Below are 12583 nucleotides of genomic sequence, written 5' to 3' on the forward strand. Positions count from 1 at the left end.
TTCCCAAGGAGGATTCACCTTATGAAAAAAGTTTGGAAGCCCTTTCATGTTTTTATAAGTGTGTTTACCAAGTTGGCATCACCCAGGGACTATGGTTCAAACTTCATTATCTCAGAGGCGACCCGGAGGCCATCTGGATTGTGTTTCGTATGAGGAGCAGGCCACAGCTAATTGAGTCAGAGCAGTTTCTACACTCAGGGCTTTAAAAACTTTTTTAAAAAAAGCAACATGTCTCCTTTTATTTACTTCCCTGCTCGCTATCCTCGAAACTTTAAAACAGCCCATCTGCTTTGTTTAAAACTCCAAGTGCTCCTGTGAAAATTACAACTTAAAGTGGTCGGCTAAAAGACAGCAAGTCACCTTTGTTTTTTTAAAAATCAAGACTTGTAGCTTAAGGCTGCATTATGTATGGAGCCCTCACAGTGGCTTTCATCCGCCCAGGACTGCATAGACTTTAAAACAAGTCTACTTGGTTTAAAGCTGTTATCGAGACTGATGAAAGACAAACACTTTGTTTTTTTATTTTAAACTCCTGAGAAAAAAAGAAGCTCCATCTGGGCCAGATTTTAGTGCCACTTTATTATCCAGCACATCACAGCTGTCTGAGCATATTGGCACTTTGACAGTCGCTGTTATGATTTTCTTTTAGCACACTGGCAATTTGATTGACATTTTTCTGATCCACAGTTTACAGAACCACATTAAGTGTGGAGAAAACGTGACTTAAGCCAAGATCTTGTGTAAATGTTTGATATATATCGCCTACAGCAACTCAGTACACTAAACTGTTGTCTGTGATGTGGTGTCACAGTGGCACGTCAGGCTGTGAGAAACCTTCTGCTGAGTGACGAGACCACCCAGAGCTTAGAGGCATCATGGGAGCTGGAAGACCCCCATGTGGAAAGCTACAGGGTCTCCTACGCCGACCTCAGGGGCGACCACAAAGACGAGTCTGTGAGTTGATCGAGTTGTGGGCTTTAACTGTAAAAATCAATCATTCACAAATGATTAAGTGCAGATTTAGAGGCTTAAAGGGTGTTTGCTGTAGTGGATCTACTGGTTTTTGGGCAGTGAGTGTTTTCTGACTTTAAAGTCCTCCTTCAGACATGTTTTAAAGTATGTAAACGTACTCTGCTATGATTAATAGCATTATTTTCCCACATAAAATTAATTTAAAACAACATTAAAAGGGTCTGGAAGCAGATCAACTCTCCCTTACTGAGAAATTCTGGATCTGGCCTCTACCTCACCCACCACCAGTGCTTGCGGAAGGTTTTGTGTCCCATCTCTTCCTACACAATGCAAACAAGCGAGTGAACAAACATCAGATTGTTTCCCAATGACGATGTCCAAATCTGCTCTGAGCATCTGCAAACAGGCGAAGCAACATACTGCTTGTTTGGAAAAACGCTCGCCCTGGTTTTATTTTGGTGATGCTTAGCGCACCTCAAACTTTTTTTCAGAGCAACAGGAAGCTTTTGCATAGACTGCTCAGGGCTTATTAGGCTGCCTAAATGTTGTTGTTGCTTGTAGTATAAGTGAACACTTTTTTGCACTCCATTCGCCCAGGTTCACTTGCTATATGTGTGGAAGAGGTGTTCTTGGGCACAGCGCTCAAATGAAGTGTAGAGATAGGTCCAACTATGGGTGACCAGCATAAGGTTGACCAGTGAAAGAGCAGTGCGCATTAGAATGGCTAGCATTACAGAAAACATCCGAGAGATTAAGACACAGATGTTGTTACCCTGGTGACCAACGTAACACCTGCTGTCAGCTGCAGGGATTCCCTTTCGTCCACCATCAAACAAGGGAACATTTTGGGTGCTGTGTCCAGAAACGATGCCCTAGCTGCAGAGGTACTACGGGCGCTAAAAGTAGCTAATTCTCCTACGAGTCACATGAAAACACAGCCCAGCTTTTTTGAGGTCATGGTTCCCCTGACAGCCACATAGCTCACAGATTTGCATGTGATGAACGCAGGTGCTCAAGTATAGTATATGCACTTGCCCCTTTTTATAAAGAAACTGACAGGTTCATTTTCACATGGGTTTTTATTTTTATGTTACACACAGACATTTCAGGGAATGCATCATGGTCATAAAACTTTGCCTCAAAGGCATGTAAAAGTCATGGAAATTTATTGGTAAAAATGTGTATGAACCCTGTCTATGCTAATGCAAACTCGTGCCATCTGTACTGACAAGTCCATCCTCTGTTAGAGGTTTTAGGTTTCTTTGCCGGTGTTGTGTGGATGTGTGTTCCCCCGTTGATATGTGTTTCCATATTAGATTGGCTTTCAAATTTGTGACTTATCTAATCTAGCTTTCCTGGTGTTTGGATGACGCCTCTCTAGCGACATACTTTCCACAGATACAAGTCAGTAAAGTCAAGGTCAGACATTTTAGGGGACATAAACATAAGAAAAACACCTTTGTTGAGCCGAGGGGGACTTTAATTATTTCTCTCTAGCTATTTTTATATCCCTGCCTATAGTTTCTAAAGTCTCCCTCCTTATGTTCCTCTGCCACTTTGGGCATTGTAACTCTCACACACATGCCTGTAAACGCACACAGGCGTCTTACCCGGTGAGTCGTGAATGCTGATTATATGGAATAGACAACACCAGAGTTGTATTCGGAGGAAGAGCCTTGTTATTTCACACCTCCAGCCGACTGGATGGCACTGCAGCGGTCAGTGTCGGGTCATCTGCTCCAATCAAAAAACTGATTACACTTTTAGTCCCGGTCCACTCAGCCTCTCCTTCCTGATTCCTCTATCTGTGGGAAGAGCCCTTGAGCTCGGTGCCATGTACTGACCCTGATCACCGATGCGCACGCACACACACACACACAAAACTTTCTCTCTCCACTTGTTCCTCTATCTCTCTATTTTTCCTCTGTTTTCCCTCCCTCCTGTCTTCTCTCTTGCCACCTCTTCTTACTTTCCTCCCCTCCCTCTCTTTCCCTGCCCCCTGTTTTAATTTCCCAATGTGGTGTCAAGAGCTGTAGAAGATGGAGGGGCCAGGGCAAGCCAGAAGACATTCCATTATCTTTTCAGCAGCCATTTACCTCACTGGGAGCAGAGATGGAGGGCAGCAGAGAAAAGAGCAAAAGAAACAAAGGGAGGTGGAAAAAGAAACAAAAGCTAAACAAAATGGGAGAAAGGCTTAAAGCTGTCCGCCGGCTGATAGATAAGGGCTGTTTCAGGTCGCGCCTCTCTCTGAAAGTTTGGATGTGCTTTGATGTGAACGTGTGTGAGAGACAGATAGACGGCAAAAGAGACAGCATGAACAATTCTGTTTGTTTCATAAGCCGGTTGTGTGTTTGTTCATGTATTTAAAAATGTTTGAATGTATTGTTTGAATGTGTGTGCATGTATGTGTGTGTACCTTACTGCTTTGACACTGGCAGGTGTTCTCATTGGCTGTGAGAGATTTACCTGGACTTCCCTTAATGCTATCTCACTTGCTTTTTCTCTCTGACCCACACACACACACACACACACACACACACGCGTGCACACGCAGGCTAACATTTGGCAGAGGATCAGTGCTGTTAGCACAGTAAAGAAAAGTTAATCTCTCTGCTGTTGTTTATGTTAAAGTCTTGTTTTGGTAAAGCAGACACTTAGTTAAGAACAGACGGATGAACGTTAGAAGCCTTTTAGAGGCGCATATCAAATAATGTTTTGGTTAACAAATGAGAAAGTTCATTACACAAGAAGCTGGAGAAAGTTTACTTTTGTTCTAGGCAAATCAACACAGTCTTTATCAGCAGAAAATTTGCTCAGTTGTCACAAAACTGTAGATGCTGAAGAAATCAGGCTCAACTTTTAATCCAACATGAATAATCCAGCCAAAATATGCTTGAATAAGAAAGACATCCACTGTTCTATGACAACTGAGCAAACTTCATGTGCTAATAGGTGGTGCCGATATCTGTTGAGGTAAACAGATCAGCCCAAAATATTGGACCACACTTCCTTAGGGTGCCTTCACACCTAACCTGTTTGGTTTGGTTAAAACAAACTCAGGTCTGTTTGCGCTGTTAGTTCGGTTTGTTTGGGCTGGTGTGAAAGCAATCAGTCGAACCCCGGTGCAGAACTAACAACCAAACCGAGGCCGCTGAAAGAAGGCGAATCTCAGTCCACTTCTAAACGGTGCGGTTCATTTGTGGTGTGAAAGTAAAAAAACCCACAGGATTTTATGACAGCAGGTGTGTGATTTTAGCAGGATTTCAGCAGCTAAACCAAAATAAATCCATCTGCTAATCATGAAATCTGTCCGCAATTTATTAATTGATCCTGATAACAGCCATGTATATCCCATAACCTATTTATGCTAATACATACATGTACAGTAACCATGCCATGTATACACGTCAGTGAGGGTATTTTCCCTGATTAAAAACCAGTGTGTGACAGTGATCCCACAGTATAAAGCCCCAAATCATTACTGTACAAGACACCTTCTTTCCATCCTGTCTCTATGTTAGTCATTATTCACAACATGCAACTGGTTTTCTTTCTAATAATGTCTTACTATCAGTTATTTCTCTGTGAACTCTCTGATTTTGTCAACTGTTTTTCCAAGGTCAAGATTGAATTGTAAAGCTCATCCGTGGCCAGTAACCATCTGGATGATTATATAATGGCAACATCAGGTTTATCAGGCTTCTTTATCTCAGTGTCAGTGTACCAGATATTATTTTTGTGGGGCACTTTGACATTTCATGATAAAGAGGTACCTTATTTATATGAAGGAATACTTTTAAGAACTTGAAGAAGCAGAGGGAGAACAAACTTCGACACTTATAAATTAAAACACAGCAGTAATGGTTTTTTTCCCCAGCGCATTTTTTTTTCGCCTCACTGTTGGCCTCAACTGACTTTATTGACTCAACTGAAGTGAGAAGAATTCTTGAACAGTTGTGGTTCAATTCCCTGAAGGTATACATAGCATTTTGTAAGCACTTACTGTTTCAGCTAATTAAGCCTGGCCTTAATCTTTGCCTCCAAATGTCCCTGCAAACCAGCAAAGAGCAAAAGATTCTGTGTGTAGTCGGCTATATGGTGCATGCATCCTCATGCACATGTTTTTGATTTGTAAGTCCCCTGTGTTTCTGGCTTTGTGCAGGTTCATACGAAGTGAGCAGAACTCATTATTGTTTTACAAGTCCCTGTACTTCGCCTTCAAATGTTCCCTTAATGTGTAATATACATTTGTGTGTGTGTGTGTGTGTGTGTGTGTGTGTGTGTGTAGGTGGTAGTTCCTGGTGGTCAGAGGAGAGCAGTGCTTCAGCCTTTACTGTCAGACACTCAGTACAAAGTGACAGTCACACCGGTGTATGCAGATGGACAAGACGGCATCAGTGTCTCTGCCCTGGGTGCAACGTGTAAGCACACACACACACACACACACACACACACACACACACACACACACACACACACTCTTCTGAATTATTAACCACGAGGGTTGATTCCTGGTTTCTCAATTTTCATTATACAAAGATGCAGCCCGCAGTTTAGGAGAACACATCTGACAAAACTGAGAGCTAATGAAAATGAATTTTATTGCAGCGAGCAGAATGTTCATTTGCATTACATTAATTTCATGTTCATTTACGTTCCTGAAGGAGAACTTGAATTAAAGCGATGACAAATAATGATGCGTCCTTAATTGTCTTAATGAAGGCCGCGCTTAATTACAGCGGCTCCTTTCATTAATGAGACGATTAAATTATTTTGCTCGGCGCTAATTGATTTTCACAACCATTCTCTTGATTACCTCTTATGAGCAGAAGTGATTGTTTCCTCGTCGTACAGAGAATCGAAATGTCAGACGAAATATGTCATCCTATTAGATGAGGGTACTGTAACTCGCCATATTGTGAATGAAAATCTCTTCTCAGCATGGAAAGCAGCAAAGTCATAAATCAGAGCCGAGGCTCACTACACTTACTGTACAGTAAGACATGACTTTATATTTTCTGATGGAGGAAAAAAAGTCAGGGTCTGCAGGAATTTACTACTTGGTGATAATTTAAATTCAGCCAATCCCGTCACTGTTAGAAAATAACTCAGACTTGCAATGTTCCCATAATTTATATTTTACTGTTTGTGTTTGTTAAAAAGGAAATAATTAAACCATAAAGTATATCAACAAACTACTGTATATACAGAGTGCTGTGGCTAGTTTTTATTTTTGAATTGTGAACAATAACAAAGAACAAAAATCATAAGCCATGATCAGGCTGGATACAGAATCATTGATACTTTAATTGTACTGAACAAAATGTGTCTGTAGCGCTGAATTAACAACTGTCAAGTACTAAAAGCAGGAAAAGCTGGCATCAAATGCCTCATCAGACTGATATGCTTCCTGAGAGGAGAGACAATGAGTTGACAGAAAATTAGTCAGCATCCATTTGGATAATCAAATAATTGTTTAAATATGTTTAAAGCAAAATTGACAAATATTTTCTGCTCCTTCTGTTTTATATTATTGTAAATGGAAAGTCACTTAATTATATTTTGTTTGAAAATGCCACCAATGACTATAATACACATTTTTGTTACTTTACTTTTTCTATTAATTGTTTAATCAAGAAAATAATCAGATTTATTAAATTGTTAAAATAATGATTAGTGTCAACCCTACTCTTCTTTACATATTTGAGACTGATTTAAATCATAATTTTGACAGTTTTAGACTGTATTTTGTTAAGGTTTATTTCTTGTATGGCTGTGTGTGTTTAGACAACATTTAAAGTTTGAGGAGTTTAGCTCCTTTTGTTAACAAAAAATAAAACAAATGTTTTGTAAAAAATATTTTAAAAAACCCCTATATATCACTCTTTAAAAAACAAGGTACTGAAAAAGGTGTGAATGAGAGTGAAAGAGGCTCTTGGCTCTTAGTGAAACTTTCTCATAAAAAAGAAAAGTATGGTTTTGGTATTGGTAGTAAAAGTCAGGCTTTGTCTCAGCACGAGCATTTAAAAAATGTTCAAATGATATCCAGCCCTAAGTCACACTGTATGCATTAGGAACACATGATGACACTTGACCTCTGTAGAGCATTTGATTTATCATCTTCTGAAACTATTCGGTTTCCTGTGGAGTTTTAAACCTCATAGAGTTCTGTGGGGCTGTTTTTCTCTGACTGGGTCCTCGTTTTGTTTTTATCTTGTGCACGCACAAGTGATGTGATACACAGTCCGACCAGTTGTTTCACACTATTTCACTGATCAACAGGTGGTAAGACGCCAAGATACACTGCAAAGCACCAATAAAAGCAGAGAAGAAGAAGACTGTAAGCTAGTAAACAATGCAGGATTATAAGGCCCCATGTGCACCAAAGTGTTTTTTTCCAGCTGAAAACGCCAGGCGCTCCTCGGGGAATGCCCAGCTCTGAGCGCTTGAGAGCGCTTTGGAGGCGCAGCGTTTTTTTCAGCTGAAATGTTCTTTTGCATCAGGTTGCTATAATACGGAATATTGGCAGAAGTAAGCATGTTGGCACAAGGTAGAGTACTTGCTCTGGATGACGGGAAAGCGGAAACATGTAAAGAGAGAGGACGGACCTGCTGCTCTGTGTGGGTCCATAAGAGGAAACATATGAATACACACCGATCAGCCAAGACATTAAAACCACTGACAGGTGAAATGATTAACTTTGCTTATTTTGTTCCAATGCACTGTTCTGCTGGGAAAACTTTGGTTCTGGCATTCATGTGGATACCACCAGACATGTTCCACCCACTCAAACACCATTGCAGACCAAGTACCCCCCCTCATGGCAATGAATGAGCATCATTGCTCTGAATGAGCATCTGTGGCACATGCCATTAACCCACCTCACAACCCACTGGACTAAATGGATCTGCCACCAACGCACTGGTGCCAGACACTGCAGGACACTCCCAGAGATCCTGTGTCCATGCCTTGACAGGTCCGATCCAAGGAGGCCCCACCTTGGACTGGGGTACATCTGGGGTACCGGCACATCACAAGAATGCTTGAGCAGATTGGGACTTGGGAAATTTAGAAGGCAGGACGACACCTTCAGCTTTTTGTCACACTCCACAGGCCATTTCTAAACAGTTTTTGTAGCGTAGCATGCTGCTTTTTCTGCTGGGGGGCCACTGACATTGGGGAGTACTGTTGCCATGAGGGGTGGAATATGTCAGGTGGTATCCACATGAATGCCAGAACCAAAGGTTTCCCAGCAGAACAATGCATTATAATCAAAGTAATTCACTTCACCTGTCAGTGGTTTTAATGTTTTGGCTGATGGGTGTATATAAAGTATATTATCATATTTGTCCTCCATTGTTGTTGTTGTTGTTCAGCACTTTTATTTAAGATGTTGGTGATGGTTGGTCTTCGTGGTGTTTGTCCCTCCTCCACTGTGATTAAACGGCAAAAGTGACAGTGACAGGTGCATTGTTTTTAAGTTGAACATTTTTCAGATCAGCTCAGACAAAAGACAGCTGGCAGCAATCAGTGCAGAATTCACGTCCAGGGCGTCGTCACGCTGCTGCTGTTTGTAGCACAGCATAAATATGCAGCACGCCAATTGCAAAGAATTGATATTGAATCCTAGGAAAAACTTTGGTGGACATGGCTCCTGAATACTCATAAAATGTTTTATGGGGAAGGAAATGCAAATGACACATTTGTTAGGCACGATGCATTTTGTTGAGCAACACTCACTGCAAGAACAACTTTTGTTTTGTTTACAAGAAAACTCCAGTTCCAAGTCAAGTTCAGAGAAACACTTCTCTATTCTGATTTTGTTTGTGTTTTGGCAGTGCCCCTCTTGTCTCCTGGAAACCTACGTGTGTCGGAGGAGTGGTTCAACCGCTTCAGGGTCACCTGGGATCCACCTCAAACTCCTACAGCGGGTTTCAAGATCGTCTACCAGCCTATCAATGGTACATACACACACAAACACATACACACATGCAGACACTAATGCTACTCTTAACATTATTTGTTTAATCAAGCAGTGATACCAAAATGAGCTCCTGAGGATGGCCTGAAAAATGTAGAGATTGTAGAAATTTAGAGAACAGACATGGGTACATTTATTAAATTCTGTGTTTCAATCCCACACAAATCCACCTTTATATATTATATATACTTTAGTACACACACACATACACATTGAAACACTGCTAGACAGCTGTTAGTTGTCAAGCACAGGAGTGTTTTTTTTATTTTGTGTGTGCTTTGCCCTGGGACACAGGCTCATCCAAACATACTAATCTTCTTGTTATGGGAGGACCCACCAGCAACAAACCTGCGACAGGCACATATAGCAGCTGAAAAACAAACTGCTCTCGGAGTGTTTCAGCTTCCCTGATAGTAACGTCTTAGCTTTTCTTCATAACAAGACGCTTGAGGCATCAAGGAAAACGTCAGCGATCCAGAGCTGAAGTGAGACATTACCCTTCCTCATTTATTTATTGTCTTGAAGCATCATCAAAAGCCCATTTTCACTGTTCTGCTGCTTCACTGGTGCTAATTGTTTCATCCTTCCAAGACGAGGCTCCAGCCGTTATAGTTTCCATGTCTGTTTTTAGTCATCTAAACACAATTACTGCGCCTCTGAGGATTCAGCTTCAAGCAGACACGCTGCATTAATCTGATTTAAGGTATTAAGTTGAAGGGAAATAAATTTCACCAGGCTGCTGTTTTCACTGAGAGAATGTTGATGCATAGATGGAGGAAAAGTGCCGGTGTGTGCAAATGCCTACAAATGGAGAGGGAGAGATACAGCTACAGTATACTCAGTGTAAATTTAAACCCACTGAATGTTGCAAATACACAAGACACACACACACACACACACACACACACACACACACAAACCTCCAAACACACGCACATACAGACAAATATACACATTCTGTTTCCTGTTAAACAGTGTTCCAGTGGGTGGGTTGTAAAGATAATTGCTGCTCCTCTTTTATTTCTCTGTTTTTTTTTTGTTTTTTTGTTTAATTTTTCTTATTGTTTTTGTTTTGTTTCTTTTTTATTATTTAGTACTTTATTATATGCATGCAGGATTATTATTTTTGTATGGTTTGGAAAAGCTGCATTAATAATGTTTGTTGTTATTGTTTCATATATGTTTCATTTTACTGGCCTAGACGAGTGTGTGTGTGTGTGTGTGTGTGTGTGTTTGTACACTTCTGGATATCTTCTGTGAGTGCATGCGTTCATGTATGTTGTGCAGGTCTGCGTATAAATATATATGAGCAAATCATAATGCAGTTCACTATGATGATGGTGGCAGATTTACCACTGGAAGTTCTTATTAATTTCTTAAATAACGGGTTCTTGATTTCAGAGAGAGGTAGACAAAAGCAGTCTCTCATTTCTGGCATGGCAAGAGTCGATGTTGGCAGCTGAAACAACAACTCACTGGCAGATTTTATCAGCTGTAGCTAGCTAATTAAGCAAGCGTTAATATAGCTCCATGAATTGGCTGAGAACGCTGTCTCCAACTGCTGGTTGGTGACACACAATGAATCACATCAAACGATTTAGACTACAGCTGCATGTCCCTGGCAAATAGTCACCATCCTCACCAGCTGATGATCCATGTAGAAAACCTGAAAATACAGAAAGGACATTGTTCTTGTATCGTAGTGCAGTGCTATTTAGTCTCAGAATTTATTTCAATCAGGAGAGACAGAAGAATGAAGCAAGACACTGTTTAATAGAGAATATGGGTGCACAGATTAAACAGATGGTGCTCTGACACCAGAGGGGGATATTTTGTGATTGAGGGACATCTGTCTCAGTCCAGAAACTGGTGGTGGTGGTGGTGGTGGTGGTGGTGGCAGCTGCTGACTCAGAGGCTGCTGACTGCTGAGGCTGATGAGGCTGATGAATCTGTAAAGACTAGGTGGTGATGGGGAGGTGGAGGGGGCGCAAGACTGCAGCAAGGAAGATCAACGGCAGAGAAAGAACCATGTTTAAAATGAGGAGCAGGAAGATGATAGGCTGACAGGGAAGGTGTCGCTGTCTATTGGTTGATTGTGAATCAGCTGATGACTCAATTGACCTACCCAGACAGTGACACCTAGAGATAGTGAGTGAGCATGCGTACAAGGAGTGAATGGCCTAATCCAAGATGGGGCCTTTCGCAAGGGCCATAGCCCTCTGTATGCTCGGATTGGATCGTTTGCTTTGTCCACCCATAGACTTAACCATTGGCATATTCATATTTAGAAGGCCTTTCTTTGACTGCTTCCTTCTTACCTACAGGTCTATATCCTACTAAAAAGTATGGGAAGTTATTGTCTCTGCTCCCAGGACTCGTACTTACCTACAGTACTGTACCTTAAGTCTGTACTAAATGGGGACAAAGGGCATTTAAGTATATTGTGCCGCCGCCATCACTTGGGATCAGTTGCAAAATTAACTGGGACCTCAGGAGCTGGTCTTACTGGATGCTTTTAGAGTGATTCTAAATGACCTGGAGGCAGGTACATCTTGACTTTAGATGTTGAGAATGTTTTTCATAGCTTTAAATTCTGTAATCTATTTTGAGTGGCTGCCCATCTGGGCTAGGGCAATCTTGAAAAAGAGACTTTTATTTCCATTGGGCCTTTACTCCAGGTTATATAAAGGTTAAGTAAGTTAGAAAAAATATTGTAGGATGAGGATAAAGTGATGTGCTTGAAAATCTTAATGCTATCTTGGGTAACAGTGGCACAGTGTGGGGCTTAACCCACTGAGTTTATTTTCTAAATGGGATTAAAATGTTTTTGCAAAGTATGAAAAACCTTTAAAAACTGGATTTGGTTTGCTGTGTGTTTTCTCATTCTCTTTCTTGTTTACATGTGTCTGTCTTTCTCAGTTCCAGGACCTGTTTTGGAGACAACAGTGGGTGAAGATGTGAACTCCATGCTGCTTCTGAATCTACAAAGTGGGACAGAGTACAGCGTTCAAGTGACAGCGTCCTACCCCACAGGACAAAGTGAACCACTGCTGGCAAATGCCAAGACGCGTAAGCATCCTTATCATACATCATCTATAAAGACCACTCACACTTTGTTGTCCTATTGTGGAGTAAACCCTTCATGTTTTCCTTCATAGAAATGAAACTGTCCTCCTCAGTGGCACTGTTGACATTGTACTGGCATGACTGTAAACAGAAGAGACGACCTCACAGTTTGCTGAGACAATTTTGCTGAGGTTAATAATGAAAGTGAGGGTTATGAAAGTGACATCCCAAATGTGCCTTTAAATTGAGCTTTCACTGATGAAAACCTGATGTACTTTTGGAAAGTCAGACTTAATTTTAAAATGAGTCATTTCCAAAATGAGCCCTAATGGGGACATCATCATCACCTCAAGTTCTCAGTCTAAATTGTCCATGTGGCTATTAGAAGGGGGAGGCAGCGGCAGCGGCAGCGGCAGTGGCAGCAGCAGTGGCAGCAGAAAAGCAAACTAGTTTTAGGAAAGTGGGAGCGGTACAGCTTGCATATTAACTGCCTGCTGATACCATACACTCTAATTTCCATTGAGACTTTAGCAAACAGACAGATAGATAGAAGGATATTAATAT

General features: G+C 41.2%; 1 protein-coding gene across 5 annotated transcripts in view; it reads left to right on the forward strand.

Annotated features, from left to right (window-relative positions):
* Nucleotides 1–12583, forward strand: part of col14a1a (collagen, type XIV, alpha 1a) — a 188890-nt gene that overhangs the window by 63017 nt on the left and 113290 nt on the right. For all 5 annotated transcript variants that reach the window (XM_049584055.1, XM_049584054.1, XM_049584058.1 and 2 more), the window contains 4 exons: nucleotides 812–954; nucleotides 5261–5393; nucleotides 8811–8933; nucleotides 11873–12022. In XM_049584055.1, coding sequence (XP_049440012.1) covers nucleotides 812–954; nucleotides 5261–5393; nucleotides 8811–8933; nucleotides 11873–12022 — 549 coding nt within the window. The remainder of the gene's footprint in view (nucleotides 1–811; nucleotides 955–5260; nucleotides 5394–8810; nucleotides 8934–11872; nucleotides 12023–12583) is intronic.

Source organism: Epinephelus fuscoguttatus, linkage group LG8 (genome assembly GCF_011397635.1).
Source record: "Epinephelus fuscoguttatus linkage group LG8, E.fuscoguttatus.final_Chr_v1".
Taxonomy (NCBI): Eukaryota; Metazoa; Chordata; class Actinopteri; order Perciformes; family Serranidae; genus Epinephelus; species Epinephelus fuscoguttatus.